General features: G+C 39.5%; 1 protein-coding gene across 1 annotated transcript in view; it reads right to left on the reverse strand.

Moving 5' to 3' along the window:
* LOC124262878 overlaps positions 1-19,825 on the reverse strand; it is a 237,732-nt gene that overhangs the window by 84,375 nt on the left and 133,532 nt on the right. The window contains exon 4 of the mRNA XM_046697461.1: positions 2,725-2,885. Coding sequence (XP_046553417.1) covers positions 2,725-2,885 — 161 coding nt within the window. The remainder of the gene's footprint in view (positions 1-2,724; positions 2,886-19,825) is intronic.

A 19,825-nucleotide genomic window follows, 5' to 3' on the forward strand; every position in this document is an offset into this window, starting at 1 on the left:
ATCAAAACCCAAGGATCACCAGACACCATACTCTCAAAACCCTAGGATCACCAGACACCATACTCTAAAAAGAGCCCCATGGACCACCTGACACCATCCTCTCAAAGCCCAAAGATCACCTGACACCATACTCTCAAAACCCTAGGATCATATGACACCATTCTCTCAAAACCCAAGGATCACCTGACACCATACTCTCAAAACCCTAGGATCACCAGACACCATACTCTCAAACCCTAGGATCACCAGACACTGTACCACCACAACCTCAGGACCATCAAAGATTGCAAAAAGTCATGCAAGACAATAAAAACATGTGGCCCAATCAAGATCGTGAAAAACGACATACAACCAGCACTAATTTGTAATAACCTTGACTGTAACCTACTTCCCCTCAATCAATGACAGTGTCCATTGTTCCTTGAGGTCTCATTAAAACCAGTGCTTGATGAATATGGCACCAGGATTTTGCAATTCTTCCTGCTCCCTTGACAGTGACTGTACTGCTAGACAACTTTAGCTGTAACCTCTGCCTCGATACATGGCGCGGTGGTGGCGGGTGGTCCTGTGCTCAAAGCTCAGGTCACAAATCGGTGAAGTTAAGCAGCATCGAGCTCAGAGAGTCCTTGGATGGGTGACCGTGTTTGGCAGCTTGACTCCCGAGAGTTTCTAGGACTTCAGTCCTGCCCCACAACGAAGCACATGTGACACATGTGGTCTCACCTTAGGCAAGTGAGTTTGTTCAAAATTGTCTCTGTTCACCCAGCAGGAAAATGGGTACCCGGTGGAAAAAGTCATATGACTATAACCTTCTAACGCCTAACAGGCAGCTTGGGTTATCCGGGGTAATAATGTGCTGTGCCTTGAATGTTAGCGCTATGAGCATACCTAGTGTGGAGTTTGGCGCTATATAAATGGACACATTATTATTATTACATACATGGGCATTCACCTCAAACATCCCAGTGACAAAGTTCTCAGTTTTTACTGTACCTTGAAGTACATGTGCACATGCTGAGCCATCACAATACCCCAACATCCTCTGTATCTGTATCGCTACCGTGAAGATCCAGGTTAGAATTGTCTTCAGCAACCCATGCTTGTCATAAGAGGCGACTAACAGGATCGGGTGGTCAGGCTTGCTGACTTGGTAGAACATGTCATCATGTCCCAGTTGCGTAGATCGATGCTCATGCTGTTCATCACTGGATTGTCTGGTCCAGACTTGATTATTTACAGACCGCCGCCATATAGCTGGAATATTGCTGAGTGTGGTGTTGAACAACAAACCACCCAAACCATCTGTATCATTAGACTTGGTACCATCACACTGTAACACTTTCTGGACCAACACTGGTTCTATGTTCATCAAGCACTGGTCTTAATGAGTCCTCAAGGAACAATGGACACTGTCATATCACCATGTCCAATGACATGGATCACTATCATTGTTTCACTTGCTGGTTTGTCTGGTCCAGACTCAGTGATTTACAGGAACATGTGATACAGTATGAATATAGCTGAAGTGGCCTTCACTTCACCATTTATCTCTACTCATTATGGGCTTGCATGTGAATGTGCAACATTGAAGGGACCTTTGGACCAGCCTGACTCACACCATCAAGGCCCTGTGGATAGGTACCACACCTAGCAGAGATCAAGATAGAACCTGTTGGTTCAAATCCCCAATATTCTCCGGGCCCTACACATCACTACACAATCAAGGCCCTGTGGATAGGTACCACACCTAGCAGAGATCAAGATAGAACCTGTTGGTTCAAATCCCCAATATACTCCGGGCCCTACACATCACTACACAATCAAACATTATTATACTCAATGATGACTGAAATACCGTTGCCAACAGTGTCATCCAACTTAAGTCAGAGACTATATAGAACAAACTTTATGGATAACAACTTCTTTTTATTTGTGAGTGCGACGTTTCAATACAGATTCTTGTAACAACGGTACAAGAATCTGTATTGAAATGTTGCACTCACGAATAAAATGAAGTTGTTATCGTTGTTACAAGAATCTGTATTGAAACGTCGCACTCACGAATAAAAAGAAGTTTTTATCGTTGTTACAAGAATCTGTATTGAAACATCGCACTCACGAATAAAAAGAAGTTGTTATCCATAAAGTTTGTTCTATATTGTACTTCCCAACTTCTAAAATGCCACTCAAAGAAGTTAAGTCAGAGAATTGCAGTCCTAAAGTACTATCCAGAGAATGCACCACTTCTAGAATTAAGAACTCCCATACTCACACCCATATTCTATGCACAGAATGTTTGTAAGACATTGATTGTCACATAAAGCGATCTTGCTACTAGCTGTCAGAAGTCTATGCTAATAGGAGAGACAATATACTTTGGACAAAGACTGTTTTGTGGGCAGTGCCTTGAACAAGAAATGACACTTGCTTGAGAATACACACTAAACTACTCAACATGGCTACAGTGAATTGGTGTTTTACATGTTTGTCCATATAGAACAGGTCTGAAAGGTTCAAACAGAATGCTGCATAAACTAAACTGAGTTAGTACCTAATTCATATTGTTAGCTACCTTGTCTGTCTGAGCCAGCTGCAGGGGATACAGCCATGTTGATGCATGGCGTATTCCAATCCAGCAGAACAATAAATTCGGCTTCTCCAGTTCATTTCTCCAGGATTAAGTGTAATTGATAGGATTGAGAGAATTACTGAAGTTTCACCTACCATCAGTGACAAATCGGACCACTACGGGCTTCTCGCTGCCAGCTACAAAACCAAATCCTTTTTCAGGATCTCGGAGGAGCTCAACATCGCGGGGTTTCGGCGGTTCGATGTAGTCTGGGTCATTGCGGGGATCTTCTCGTGTCGTGTATCTTTCGATGTGACTGAAACAGAACATAAAAAATTGGACCATTGTTACATCAAACGTTATTTAGGTAAAAACTGCTTTTATTTGTACATTCATGTATTAAAAGCATTGTGATGGAAGTCGTACAAAGTTCTATACATTTCTATACAAGTAGCAGCTTTAAACTGTATTCCAGTTGGCACCTCTTGGGGCATACTTAGTCCACATACTTTCTGGTTGCAGTGAGGGTACAGGTCTGAAGCAGGCTAACACGTGACAGTGCAAGGGTCGAGCTAATGTTAGGGTCAGTGAGTGAGTGATTAAGAACACTTCAGCCTTCAAGACTTCAGTTCTCAGCCCAACAAGGTCAACCCCACCCACCCCAACTTCAACCCTTACCACAAGACTCAACCTAACCCCTCCTCATCATGGAATGTCCAGTCCTCAATTTCTTGATACAAACTGAATTTTTTTCAAACTGAGTTTGACAATTTGAAACAGCTGAACTTTTAACTCAACTGCATTTTGAAATAAAAAAGCCCAAACACCTTAAGTAATCTATCCACAAAACTCAAAATTGTTGACTAAATTGATGATGATACGATGTCCATTAAAACAGTCTGCTTAAAATCATGGTGAGGGTGGTGCCATGTCTACCATTTAAAAATTCATCATACTATGTCCCTAACAACAGTCCATCAGACCTAATAGTGATACTATGTTCCTAAAACAGACTAACACATATACTACACAGAATCTGTCCTTTACAACTGTCTACTACATGTAGTTGTGATGCTATGTCTCAAATGGCTTGATCAGTAAATACCGACATTGCCTCCCGTCCTTGTCCACTCCAAAAGCAGCCCTCACCCTTTCACAAACCAATTTCCCTCTTAAATCCCTCCTCTGTAACAAGGATTCCAAATGTCTGGCGATTCCGCTCAGTTTCTTCTCCACTCCCTCACAATGAGACAAAAACATTTTTTCAGAACTCTTAAAGGTTCCTTTTGATCAAAGAAATCTAAATTTGGATGTCTTGATACATGCACAAGCTGCAGCCTAACTGCCAGTGAAGCAAGGTTAATGTCCCTTCAAGAACAAACGTGAGTCTGAGAAACGCAATTAATTTGGAGAAAGGACACCACATGGGCAGCCTTTAAACATACAAAAGGATATGTATGGTTCATTCATCAATAGGCACAGTTTCCAGTCCGTCCCCTGTAACAGTATCTCTCGCACACTGTCACGTTATCAAAGAATCATGTAATCCAGTGTGCATGGGACTACCTTTAACACAAACAGGCTCACTTCAAGGAGTTAACAAATAATCAATAGTCAGTCTATTCCGACGACATGTCCGAATCAAATCATTCAGTGCATGGTATTGAAAATGTAAATAGTAATTTGACTTTTACTAGGCGAAAGTAGGGAGAGGAATCTAAACAAAATGGCTTTAATTTAGCAGGAAATGTGGGCTGGGCTCGTCAGACAGAGCCATTCTGTAGGTCTGAGGTGAGTGTTAGGTGGTAACACACTCCTGAGCATTATTTGTTCCGTATTGAGACAGCGAACACCATTGAAGGCTTTACAAAATGTACCCATTTGGAGGTTTCAAACCCAGAACACCCATATGGTGTTCCAACACTATACTCACATGGACAACATGCTGTGAGTGAGCATGTAAAGGCGTATTATGGAGGGGGACACAATTTATTGTCTTTATTTTAAACTGTACTCATATGTCGATTCAAATACAGATGTTCCCATACTACATATCACTCCCCATTGCTACCCCAACCCCCAAACTGACCCTAACATCCACCCCAACCTCCACCCTCACCCCCTCAAGGCCCACCCTCACATGATGTTCTGGGAAGAAAAATAGGATTACCACATTTATAGAGTGAGGGAGGGAGGTAGGCAGGTCAAAATAATATAAATCCCTATCAGTCACACTGTGTGATGCCAAATTTGGATCCAGAAAACCAGTAGTCAGTGCTTTGAGAATATGGTGAGTGAGTAAGTGAGTGAGTGAGTGTAAGATTTAGTTAACTAGTTTTAGTTTTAGTTTTACCCTGCACTCAGCAATATTCCAGCCATAAGGCAGCGGTCCGTAAATAATCAAGTCTGGACCAGACAATCCAGTGATCAACAGCATGAACATCAATCTCAGCAATTAGATATGATGACATGTGTCAACCAAGTCAGCAAGTCTGACCACCCGATCCCGTTAGTCGCCTCTTACGGTGAGTGCAACAAATAGATAGTGACAGTATAGGACTATCAGGGTAAATACCCCAAACCCTAAAACATCCTGTTTTTCTTTCAGCAGTCATTATTCGATGAGTTATCTAAAGATACTGCTGTAACTGGCTGTATGACAAACATGTTCCAAACATGGCCTGACAATGAAGAGCGTGGACACACCAGTCCATTAACACAGTCCCCCACTTCCATCAGCTTTACCTACACAGCTTCACCAGCGGGGAATAAAAGACGTATCTCCTCTCCGGCCTTCTTGGGACTTATTTGCGCTATCCGCAGTAATCCCTGGCAGAACCGCCACAGCTATACCTATTTGTGGCAAGACACACTCCACGCGGACAAACGTATATAAGTCTGGACATTTGAATAGCCACATAAAATAAGGCCCATACAAACAGAAATATCTGGGTAACTGTCGGGAATGATCATGAAAACACAACAGTGCTTTTAACTCAATGTCCAGTGAGTTAGCAGACGAAGATCTATACATGTATCTCCATCACATTTATACACTGATAAAATAAAATAAAATGATACCAAATGATATCAATAAAATACAATCTCACACGTATCAATAAATATTTTTTAAATTTAAAAAATACAGTGAATGGGTTGTGAGATGTCTCGCTGACAAGGTGAACATGTATGTTAACAAACTGAAATCTTCAAAATGTCGTCGTGACCTTGAAAATTATGTGAAGGTCACCAAAATCGACTGGGTCCTGCGTCTTCCCTAGATGAAGCTTGGTGTCGAATGTTAAGAAAATACAGCAAATGGCTCTTGAGATATCTCACAAGGGTAAAACATAAAGTCCACTTGTGACCTTTGAAATGAAGCTCAAGGGTTTTGTATACTGTGATAAACCTAGGCACCATATATGAAAAGAATCTAGTTAACAGTTCGTAAAATATTTCAATTCGTACGTACATACGGATGGACGGACAGACAGAGCCTAATACTATATTCTTCCCCCACCCCTACTACACGCACACGCGGGGGATAACTAGGTATGGGATAGTTTCCAGATTCTTCAGTCCAATTTTCTATCAATGCTCTAACAACAGAGTGAAAGTTGTTCACTGGCCAAAATGGAATTGCAGTAAAAGCCAACGTAGTGTGAAGGCCAAACTGTATTGACATCCAAATGTCCTAACGTGTGTGAGTACATGGCATTAAACATACGAAAATCAAACTACTTTGCACATTCCTGTGATATAACTCTGATACTACCCCAAACTGTCCCATCAGGGTTCGACCTCCTTTCTTGTATTACAGTCATTGGGTTGGTGAAAGGAGAACGCTACACTTACAGTTACTTTCTGGCTTCTGAAGTGCACTCTTTAGATGTCATTTAAATAACAGGCCATGTGGGGATGTAGATTACATAGCATGTAATAAATCTGAACTAACAAGTGGAACAAACAAGTGAGGCATCCATGAGGAGACCCTGGGATTCAGAAATGTCATTGAAAAAGGAGGAAATTAGATTACCTCTTTTTGTAAAGTTCATGATGAAATGACATTCACTGGGAAAAAAGACGGATCAAAACCATTCTTTTTGTCAGCACACATCACATCCAAATGGCACACCTATCTTTGTGATTGCCCTGTAGCAAACTTAGAAAAATCATGTCTGCCACTGCCCATTTTCACCACACATCCATACAAATATTGTATTCATATCCTATCATTTTGACCACAAAGTCATTAATTTATCTTATTGTTCAACCTGACACACAATCTATTCATTCATGTGACTACATAACATCTAACAATATTCCTTTAAAATGCAAATTATTTCCACAGCAACAACTCAATTCCATAAAAACATTTTAGAAACTCATTTGGACTTTGTACTGAAAATGTGTATGTTTGCAGACTTGGTCTCGTCGCTATATGGCTGAAATAATGCTGAGGTGATGTAAAACTCCATCATACATAATTCAATGTGGGTCAGAAAATTGGTATATTTGTCCTAAACTATCCGTTATAAGTGACATTCCACCAAAATATACATCTATGTGACTACATAAGAATATTCTTAAAAACACAAATTCACAAATGATTTCCTCCGCAACAACTCCACCAAACAATAATTCAATGTGGGTCACAAATTTGGCACATTCTGTTCTAAACTATCTGTTACATGTGACTTTCTGTGGCCCCTTTAATACCAGGCAAGCTAACTGCCAATAACGACCAGTGAGGAACAGAGAGACATATTTAACACATATTGCTTCCTCTTATAGCCTGACACAGGGGATCCCTGTCTCCCTGGTTATTGATTGGTGAACTCGCTTCAATCCACATGACAGTTTAGTACCCATGGTGAATACGAAGCAGTATCTCCTGAAACACTCCACAGCCATGTTCCACGAAGAGATCATAGCGTTACGATGATCGCAACTCCCAAACCCAACACAGACTTTTCATAGTCGCAGCGCTAAGATCATTTTGTGAACATTCCCAGGATGTGTTTTCTTCAAGCATTGTCTAACAACCCAGATGCTGATGTCCAAGATTTTAATAAAATCTGAAGTATCATTTAGGTTTGTCTTTGTATCAGTACATACAAGTTATTATACTAGAGGCAGTCAGAAACCATATATCTGCCAAAGAGCAATTTTAAAACCAACTTACAAGCAAAATAACAATTTAGTTTTCAGTCAAGTTAAAAACCAATTTTCTTGAATGAAAATAGAAGCTTCAGTCCCTTTAGTCACATAAACTCCCCAAACAATTTTCTGCATCAGTGTTCTTTCAACAAAGACAGCATGCTCTCAAATAACCTTTCCCTTTCAAGTACAATTACAAATCTCAACCCCATTAGAATGAGACTAACCGAAACGCCCCCATGGTGAGTTCCGATTCCTTGATAAAACTCACAACCACATCCACTGCTGTGAAGCACTAATTTGGCGTATTCCAGCTGGAAGGCAAACATCAGTTTTTGTAATTATAATTATTCTATTAACAAGAACAGCTGGAAAGTCCAAACTTGGTTAAAGTTGGTCTATAAAAAGGGAGAACGCTTTTGTAGTTATATGTACCTTTCGGTTTTAACATCAGATTACATATTATCACTGCCCACAGGAGTCACGCTGGTTTTCTAATAGATAGTACTACAAAACATAACAAGTATTGGTTTTCTCACACTTTTAACCATATCTGAATAAAAGCCACATACAAATTCCCTTATTATCAGAAATCCCTACCAAAAGCAATGTTCATTGTATGATTCGGACAATATCATCTTTTGTGAATCACACTGATGACACCAGGTGTTCAAGAAAGAGTGAATGTATCCTGTCCAATCAATGAAACCATTACAAATACATGCCAGGGCAAGTTAATTTATCACCTGAAATAAAACACACAAATTAATGGTTCAAGTCCAAATAACAGTGTGCGAATTAGTTTCCAAATTTTGCCAGTCAGCTGGGCTAGCAATTGCAATGCCTCAAAGTTACTAGCCCACAAAATAATTCACTAGTCTGAAATTTGAATGTATAGACACAGGTTTCATCATTAAACTGCTAATATGATAAACATTTTTATCAGGCCATAATCTTGCCTGATTTAAAAGTGTATTATAACTTAACAAGTCAGAGAGAGTGATATATTTACAATATGACCCCATGAAAATTCACTAGCCAGCGGGCCAGTGGCTATTTCGCACACTGATTAATAAGGAATTCCATCATTCCTGTCATTGATGTGTCAAGTTTGGAACTGTCCTCAAATGTTTCTGAACTAGAACCTCAAATGTTTCTCAAATGTTAACAAAACATTCTGAAAGCTTAAGTCCTTAAATGTTACAGCACTGATCAAACAACCTCTGAGTTGTACCACACTTCTTGAAATCTTCATAAACACAGCATGCTCAATTGTAACCCAAAAGATTTTAAAAGTAGACACCAAAAACTAAAGATGATGAAATATTGTGAGAAAATTGGTCACATCATAGCAAAGCATCAAAGTTTGAAATTCCAAAAGGACTTGTAGGCATTTACTACTTGAATGGAACCAAACAGGCTATGGTGCTGTCTAACCCAGAATCAAGTATAACTGGGAATTAAACCCACTTGCAACAGCAAATAGAATAACTTTTACCACTGAGCTATGTATGGCCTACATTAGTATAGGGAGAATCAGAACTTTCTGATGTAGGACAAAAATAATATGAATATCAGTTTTGGCCTCTCTCCATCTCTTTCAAAAACATCATACAGAGTTGACAAATGGAAACCGACAGCTCAGAGAGGAATCTATTCCCTTGCATTCTTCTCCATGATATATATTCTTTTGATGGCTGACACAAGGGACCTGAATGCATTGCTTGTATGTCATCAATCGGTCAATTGTGTTCAAACTTTTAAATTGCATGCACAAGAACATGAGAAGTGGTGCTGGTTCCTGGTTGGCTGTGGTGAAATATGGTTTGTGTAGAGGAAGTGGACAAAGGGAATGGAAGTTATCCATTTGCCTTGCATGATAGATCAGCCTCTGTCGGAGCTGACATAAACAGTGATCACAATCTACGCTAAGTGAAACAAATTGAGTCACAGCCAAATAGCATGAGAAGTCTTTCCGTTCATGCAATGCTATTTTTTCCAGGATAACAAAGAACATTTCTTGAAAGAAAGTCAAAAATGGCAAAAATAAGACAATGTCTAAATGCTTTTGTGTGGTGAGTCATTCATTCATATCCCGTTGCTAAGCGTATTATTTGTTTGTTGTTTAATGCTACACTGAAAATAGTCCAGCTCTATGACAATATATAAGTCTGAGCCAAAGAAAATGGTGGATAAAATGAGCCATGCCATCCAATCCACTGTAACTGAAATAATGACAAACTATTACGCTAGGCCAACAGACATTCCTTGTTTTAATGTGCTTAGCTGCAGGTGAGCACAACTCAGTGAAGTTACATAACTTGCGACAGCCCTGAATATATGTATACAGCTGGTCAAGTGGCAGGATGGGCTCCCAACTCCTGTGTTATATGGTTACGTGCATTATGTATGAAGAAGACCACAACAAAGATGCTGCTGGGGATCTTTCTAACATAGAATTTACACTGGAGTGAGTGAGTGAGTGAGTGAGTGAGTGAGTGCGTGAGTGAGTGAGTGAGTGAGTGAGTGAGTGAGTGAGTGAGTGAGTCCTATAAGCTCCATCAGTCAACTGTATGATTTAGACTTAGATGATGAATACCAGTAGCCAGTGGTAAGAAGCTGGAGGAGGTGTCCAACAATGCCAAGTCTCTCTTCCCAGGTTAATAAGTGGAGATTCGACCCAATGGATGTACTTTCTCAGCCATTATTTTAAATAGTGTATAACTAACTTGGTTATGACCAGGCAATACTGTTAACAGAGGTGAAAAACACACAAGATGAATGTGTGAACACATATATTTCCACCACATGTCACATGTGAGTGAGTGAATGAAGTTTAGGCCTATGTTAGCAGTATCTAAATGTCATCAAAATCACACTTAGTACAATACGATAGATACCACAAGATATTCATGATATAAACACTTCTTCAAATACATGCTATACAAACTCATTTGTCAAATAATCTTTGTTTGTGCATGATCAATTATTTATGAAGAAAGTTTTCAAGACGTCAAGTCTTGGATGCTGATTTGCAAGAGTTTTACCAGCCAATCAGGAAGCTTGTGTGTCATAATAACAAACCTCATTAGACGAGTGGAAAAACGAGACAACAGTGATGTATCAGTTCTCATGTTTCCTCAAAATATTGAGCACAGCAAGATAAAACCTTCCTGCCATATTTACCCAATAAGAAATGGCTCCTGGCTAGGTGGAATGTCTCATGCCATGAGGTAAGACAGTGCATTACGACAGTATATTACCATTTCTCCACCGCCCTGTCTCATGGAATGCAGTAGCATGGCTAATATATTGTTAAACGAACCAAAAAGGCACATGAGCTATGTTTCTTGCAACAAACCTGAAAATGTCTTTACTAAATTGCTCAATATTTCACCTTTGGCAGTTCAATTTGCTCCTGATGGCAGTGTGATCTGTTCTGGAAATATTTCTTCATACCATGCACAACAAATTAACTGAGTGAGTGAGTAGGTTTGTGAGAGTGGAAGGCTTGGTAGGAGAGAGAGAGAGAGAGAAAAAGACAAAGAGAGAGAGAGAGGACTGACTGATTGAGTTTTGGTTTTACGCCACTTTTAGCAATATTCCAGCAACATCATGGCGGGGGACACCAGAAATGGGCTTCACACATTGTACTCATGTGGGGATTCGAACCCGTGACAAGCCAACGCTTTAACCACTAGGCTACCCCACCGCCCGAGAGAGAGAGAAGGGCTGAAAGAGGCAGTGAGGAAAGAAAGAAAAGGGACAGAGAAAGTGAGGGCGAGAGAAGGGGAAGGGAGAGAGAGAATGTTTAATGTCATTCAGCAATATTCTACCCAGTCTATGTTAAACAAACTCTGGATCAGACAAACCACTAGGCTACCCCACCCCCCGAGAGAGAGGAAGGGCTGAAAGAGGCAGTGAGGAAAGAAAGAAAAGGGACAGAGAAAGTGAGGGCGAGAGAAGGGGAAGGGAGAGAGAGAATGTTTAATGTCATTCAGCAATATTCTACCCAGTCTATGTTAAACAAACTCTGGATCAGACAAACCACTAGGCTACCCCACCGCCCCGAGAGAGAGAGGAAGGGCTGAAAGAGGCAGTGAGGAAAGAAAGAAAAGGGACAGAGAAAGTGAGGGCGAGAGAAGGGGAAGGGAGAGAGAGAATGTTTAATGTCATTCAGCAATATTCTACCCAGTCTATGTTAAACAAACTCTGGATCAGACAAACCACTGTTTGACATCGTGAGCATCGATCAACATAAATAGGATATGAAGACGAGCATCAAAGAAATTTGGGCACCCAATTTTCTTAGCTGCATCTTAAGGCAAGCAAACACTTATTCTAACTAAGACCCACACCGAGGTACTGTCATGAAAGGTAACTATAAATCAATGTTAGAGCACCGACTTTCAATATGAATATTCATCTGGACAACTGGAGCCCTCCCTGGAGACTCAAGTCTTTATGTCCTATACACTTGTTTCAGGTTGCTTACACCACAGAGCCAAAGTGAGGTATAACCATCCCCATTAACACTGCAGGAACAAAAGTTGGAAAAAAATAATCCATTTCTTTGTGCAGTAGAGTTAAACATTATGCTTTTAAGATAATCAATATCCTGTCTCTTTGAACCCATACCTTACCCAGTGATTTAGTTTCTTCAATTGTAGCTCAAGCTATTTCCGATGTATTCGCCCAGCAACTTGCTTTTTTCAAAGGAACAGATATGATGCTTTTAAAAGAATCGATACTCAATGGCTTTGAACTCTTAACTTGATAAAGTAACAAATGATCTGATAACAGAGACTTAATAGTTTTTGGACAGTACAATCACAACATGGCAGTTGAACAAGACCTGAAGGCAACGCTTGAACTATAACATCATGCAGCTTGTTTTATTTGTTTGTTTGTTTGTTCAACAAGCAACAACATTACTGGTATATCACAGTGGTCTTTCAACAACCGAGTCTGTACCAGACAACCCTGTGATTGATAGCATGGACATTACTATAACATACAGCGTCTGAAATATATAACACGAGTAATATTTGGCATTACACTTTCTCAGTAAAGTTCAGATTCTATTCCTTTTGCTGGGTTGAGTTCCATCCGGGATTCGAACCCACATCCTCAGAGTCAGGCACCTTATCGCCAGCACAAAGTCAGCCAGTCACTAACCCACTAGGCACTGCTGCTTCCACAAAAATGGAATTTTACTAGAATTTGTACTTTACTGAAAAAGTGTAATCCAAAATTGAACATGTGCTACCTTTGAGCACTTTCTAAATGGCATTGTGTATTCATCTCTGAAATATAGTTGTGTTTGAGATTAAATATACAAAATTCAAGTCCCCAAACTCTGACTTGATGATGGGATCAGTAATTGTGGTATTGTTGAAAATTTTGGGTGCTGAGAAGTTGTTCAAATAGTGTTGTGATATCACTCAAATACTGTTGTGCTGTAGATCAGAAATTGTTGTGACACAGAGCAATATCATTTAACATTGTCCAAATATTGCTGTGCCATTTCTAGATGCAATCACAGCTGCATAAAGGCTGAAATATTACTTCTCACTGGTGTGATATGCCTTCAGACAGAAGCAAAAGGGAATATTGTTTTGTAACATTTTGCCCACAACTGGCCAAGAACAATGCAATGTTTTACATCTGACCAACCCTGAATTAACAGCTTTTTGAAAGCAGCACCAGTAATTGCATGCTCAATCCATACAATGTTCCAGGAGGCGACTGCTGTTTTGTCTCCAATCCAGAGAGCATATCTGTCCCACAAAAAAGCACACTCATTTCTTCAGAACAAAGAAATCAATAAGACGTTAACGTTAAACTTTTTTTTTTTCAAAAGGGTAACTTTTTTTTGGAAAAATGATGCAACTCTGCTGGGAGTGAAAACAGAGGCAGAAAGTGAACAAACTCTCTTCAAAAGGAATTAAATGACGAAAAAATTCATTTCATCAAAACTAGAACCTTGCTGTAGTTATTAGATCATTTTCTTCCTTCCTCCCAGCACCAAGTTCAAAACACAATAGTTAATTATTTCCTAAATGACAGTGTAAAACAAAAAGACGGATTGAATTATTCTCAGTATTTTCTCAAATCTCAAACTGAAGCAAGAGAAGACTTCATGGAGGAGAAAGTCGTCGAAGGTCAGCTGAAATTAATCAACCACTTCCACACCAGAATTTGTTGACAGATGAAAAAGTCTTGGTGGACACACGGTCTCCTGCTTGACAGGTGTTCCTTGCAGTGACAACACCATGGGAGTAATTGGCAAAATATGAACAACCCAATGAGATCATATTGATTCTGGAAATGTTTTTGAAGAAAGGTTGCACAACAAGATTTAATTACAACATAACTGAAATAGAACTTAACAACAGAAGAGGTAATAGTAAAACGAAGAATTTGTCAAGAAAACAATACAAATGTTTGAGAAACCTTGAAGGGAAACTGAATGATACCAATGTGGACATGATTAAATGTTCTACAGAACTGGCTCTGTGCCTTGGCAGAATGTGTGTCTTCATACTCAATGACAAGGATAGATGGTTACACTTTCAGTCACCGGTCTGACTGCTCCAGATCTGAACCGCTAAAACGTCACATCAAATATTGCTGAGAGCAGACATCATTTTATCACTTGTTCCATTGTTTTAATATGTATCACCCTCATTCTTAAATTACAGTCATCATCATCATCATCATCATCATCATCATCATCATCATCATCATCATCATCATCATCATCATCATCACCATCATCATCATCATCACCATCGTCATCATCACCACCACCACCATCGTCATCATCACTGCTGTCATCATCATCACATTCATCATCACATCATCATCATCATCATCATCATCATCATCATCACCATCATCATCATCACAAAATAAGCCATGCCATGATACCCACCACCATCAGCAGATACATAAGATAAGTTAGTTGTAAACATGCTCAATTTTCCACAGGGTACATGCAAAGGGGTTTAGGTTGGGCCTTTCCAGTTCAAGTGTTCTAACTACAACTATACCCTTGATTCATCTCGGAACTGGATCAGTAGTACTTCAGTTCGACAATTTCATTTTATTTTAGATGATAATACCCCTTATCCAGCCTCATGTAAGAATGTCGAGTTTTGATTGGTTCACGTGACTCTGATAAAATACCATGTACACCCGTCACGATCCAAGAGCAGGGAGTACAGAAGTTGTATCATCCCGCCAAGCCTCGGTGACCACGTGAAGTGAGAAAAGCGTGCATCGCCAATGCTTTAGTAACGTGCGCTGCATTGAGGTCAATCGATCAGCTGGTGTCAACATGGCAGCAAGGAAACCTTTTGCCACAACAACTGAGAATTTCTTTTCTTTTCTTTTCATTTAGTAAAAACATTCGGCTAGATAAATGCGTCATCACATCGTGTTGAGGGAGCTGGAGGCGAGGGGAATACAACCTTACGAGGGACTGATAAAACCTGTATTTCCCTCGACGATGTGATAACTTATATTACAACTTCAGAGTGAGTTTGGTTTAATGACACTTTGAGTTCTGCTGGATGTAAGAGGAAATTCCAAAGTAACTCAGGTCTTAGACACTCATGTCAATCCAAATCATCATCATAATATTTATAGCCAATGACAAAAATCATCAAAGTCATCATCCTCATAATCATCAGCACATTCATCATAATTATTATCATATTCTAGAAATACAACTCTGTTGTTTAATACCATTACATGACATTCCTATTACTACCCTGACATGTTGCCCTATTGTGAAGGGAGCAGTTAGAGCCAATCACTAACCCTTGCCCCAATCACTGACTAGCAGTTGATGAGCCATCTCAACACCGTCAGACTGGGCGAAGGCAAAGCTGAAACACTTGCTACCAATCAGAAGTGAGTCCCATGAAGAGTGATATTGATCTGTGTATTTGGTAACGATCTGATCAGAGGCTCTGAGATGATATGTCTACTTCTCTCACTTGTGTATGATGTTGGTCAGTAAAACAAATACTGACCAGTGTCATTAAAACGACTACATACCTGGCCAAGACTGTCAGTAACAGTATGGAGAAGCCTTTTGTTAGAATGTCATAATTTAATATACTTTTGCTGTATTGTAACAAGTCCTTTTACTTTATCTCATCAGAAGGATTGTATACACACTGAACATTGACGACTAATGTATACTGGACAAAATAAGTTAGGGATGTTGGTATTTTCATGATTGATATTTTATCAGTGTGTCAATGAATAAATAGATCATTATTCATAATTTCAAAATTTACATATATCGCTAACCATTTTTGTCCAGTATAGATTGTGTAACCATATTTAATTACACCTTTCAGCAAATATCTGTTAAGATCAATACAGTAGTCAAAAATAGTCCCATGATTTCTGCTGGACTGGGCAACTGAGTTGTTCAGCATTCAGCCTCAAACACCAAATCCCAGTTTTATTCACAACAGCCCTACAAGGAACAAACCCTGGGCATGGTGTTGTGCTGTTGCTGGGGTAGATAAAACCTGTGTAAAAATCTTACAATGATCATTATCATTACATCATTGTAACTTTGTTGCCAACACAAAACTTTTTTAACCTACAAAAAAATTAAGATAACGAACATGTAAAATGTTTTTATACCTGGTTGGCATAACACCAGATAATTGATGAAGCTCAAAGGTTATTGGTGTTTGATAACTTGATGTTTGCGATGGTTAGGTCCAACAGATCTGGCTTCCCTGGAAATAATCCCACCCTTGTCATAAATCTTCCTGGACAAAAGGTGGCAGACTGTCAATGTAAGAAACAAATATAGGGGGTATTTGTTTATTTATTTATTTAGTTAGTTATTGGTTATTTAGTTAGTTATTTAGTTATTGTAAACATTCAATACAAAATGTTGACAACTGGACTGCTGAAGAGGAGAGAAATCTGTGAAAAGCTAGCCATTGAATACAGAGGTCTGCAGTTGAGGAAATGGATAGATCAATCTCATATTGAACTTGGCGCCATAGATAGGAACCAGCGTTGGCCAGAGAGTACAAGCATGGAACTCTTCGGGCCTAGAGGACAGTTATTGATGAGTGTTTAAAGGTCAAAGATAAAGTGTCTCGTAAAGATCCAAGAAGGAGGTTTCCAGCTCAAACAATCCATTCAACTCTGATTTACAGTAACGGACAACTTTTCCATTTTTCCTTGCATCAGGACCCCTGAACACCATCTGCTCAACATGGACAAAAATTAGTTTCTGCCTCACGATCCATGTAAGCCATATGACTTGAATTGAAAGTCTCCGTAATTGATGTTTTTTTGTATGAAAGGTTCAAAGATTGATTTTCTAATAAAAGGGCATACCTGAGCCCTATCCACAGGCATAAAATTGGTGTGGTTAATGACAAAATGACTGTAAAGTACCACAATAATGCAAAACGTCCCCAATGGTCACCTGTCCCAAGAGAGACCAATGGTTGTTCCAGGACCACTGTTCCATGTAACTTTGAAACATTAGCATTCATCTCTGCTACAAACAAAACTAATGAAGTAATGGATGATATGAAGGCTCCTAATCCGCATGTACTGTTAGACCAGACTATCTATGTTAGTTGTAGAGGCCATGTGTCCTAGACAACAGATTCCAAAGATGTCAGTACAAGAAGAGCTCATCATCAATTATACAACAGATAAAACCAGAATATCATATAGGTGTTGTTGAAATGTGGGTTGCTTTAACTAAGGTTCCATTACAGAAATCATTTGTTCTCCAAGACCTACACTGACATTTGAATGTTTCAATTACAAATCTCAAATCAGGATTACATGCAGAAATGTGATGGTCCTGCGTACAGCACACAGATCAAACTTAACGAAAGCATTGTTGGTTGTGGAGTTGGCCAGGTGACTGTGTTCGGCAGCAGGACTCCTGAGAGTTTCTGGGACAGCAGGACTCTTGAGTGAGTGAGTGAGTGAGTGAATTTAGTTTTACACTGCTTTTAGCAATATTCCAGCAATATCACGGTGGGGGAAACCAGAAATGCGCTTCACACATTGTACCTACATGGGGAATCGAAACCGGTGTAGCAGGCCATTTCTTCCCCGGTCTAAACTTTCCCCGGGGAGAATCTGGCCTAGGCCAAACTTTCCCCGGGGAAGTTTTGTCCTAGGATATTCTTACCCTGGGAAAGTTTGGGCTAGGCTAAATCCCCCCCCACCAACCCCCTCCAGGCCCAACTCTTAAACTAGGATATTTTGTTTTGTTTCGATGAAAAGTAGGGAGATTCTGGCCTAGCCAGGCAACTTCTTCCCCCCACTTGCTCTTATAAACCGACAGTAGTTTTGACTTATATTTTGGTACACATTTTTGCCAAATAGTCCATTTTTGCCTCTGACTTGGGTGTTGTGATTTGAATGCATACATGTTTGAATGGCAAATATCTCTAAATCCATCCTGCTCCTGCCGCCATTCCTATAAAGACACATTGCATTAGTTCTTCATCTGTCCAAATCATGTCACCATAAGATCGGTAAATAAGATGTAATATACACAGGTTGCTTACTCTCTTATCATGCTGTTTATTATCTAATATTTGTTGTATGTTGTATAAATGTAATGGAACATTATTCACATAAGCTTGTTTACTAATCAATAATCACTTTTGGTGAATGAAATATGTTTCAGTTTCAGATATCCATGGGCCAAGTATACCCCTTATCAAACCTCGTCTTTTGAAAATAGAATAAGGCAATATAGTGGAATGATGGATGATACTGCTTTTGATACAGATATTGTGTTGGGTTGTTGTGTTGATGTTTACGTCTGCTTCCAACTGTTAAGTTGATGTCGCCAACATGGATGCCATATTTAAAACCATGAGTGAAGGAAACAATTTTTTGAAAGGATATGGACATCCAAGTAAAAACTGGGTATTTAGTTAAAGTTTCGAATATGGTAATGATTTTGATATAAGCCACTTTGGAGTAAGTGGGGATAAGTAAATTATTGAAACATAAAAATAAGTAAAAGATAATATGAAATAATAGTAATAATATAATATCTTTGCTTTTATGCTTGCTTTTCTTTGTAATCTCCTTATAGGAGGATATTGAAACAAAATGTGAACCATGTACATGTTATATATGAAGATGAAGACCTGTAAATTGTTAATGGAACTTGACATCAACATGAATATCTTATCAATGTGTTCACGTGCATAGCTATGTCTTGTTTTCATATCTGACCTCTTCAAGATGAACATAAACATGAAAACAAGGTTTGTGAAGAAATAGCCTAGCTTGGCCAGAATCTCCCCCTTTTGATACAAGAACAGGGGTTTGAAACAAGTAGCCTTTAAAGTTGATTCAAGGGTGGAGAAAGTTTGGCCTACGTTGGTCTCCAGGGAAAGTTTGTCCTAGGCCAAAGTTCCCCGGGGAAGGTTTGGCCAGGGGGAAAGTTTGGCCTGTTACATGTCTTCGGCATGACGAGCGAACGCTTTAACCATTAGGCTACCCACCCCCCCAATGGTGCACGTGAATGCCAAAGTCAACTCTTGAGCGTTTCTTGGGCTACAGACCCATCTCACACCAAGGCACATTGGGCAGAAGTTATTCAAAACACAGTTAATTACAAAGAAGCAGTGGCCAGAAAACTGATGACAGCTTCATTCTGGTGAAAATAACCAGTCCAAGAGAATCCCATTGCCAGAGAAACAAGAATACAAGCTTGTCAAAATGTCTCATTCTGGTAGAACGCACAACAATTTAACTTCAAGCGTTCCTCTAATACCAGTCATATGAACATAGTGAGAGCTGGGATTCCAATTGAATTTCCCGAACCTTTTTCATTAAACCCCCAACTGCTGCAAGACATCAAAGTAAAACACTCCTGCATTCATATTTAACACTAATGGCAATGCTGTCATTTGGTAATTCAAAAATTACTGAAGCAGGTATCGATCCAACTTGGGGTGAAAATTGTTGCATTTGCATCAAACTTTTTGTATCAGCGATGAACAAACATTGGTTGGAAAGATTAATACAATAAAAAGTTTCCTTCCAATGATACCAGGACAA

The sequence above is a fragment of the Haliotis rubra genome, unplaced genomic scaffold, assembly GCF_003918875.1.
Source record: "Haliotis rubra isolate DU_JTF1 unplaced genomic scaffold, ASM391887v1 Scf86, whole genome shotgun sequence".
NCBI classification, from domain to species: Eukaryota; Metazoa; Mollusca; class Gastropoda; order Lepetellida; family Haliotidae; genus Haliotis; species Haliotis rubra.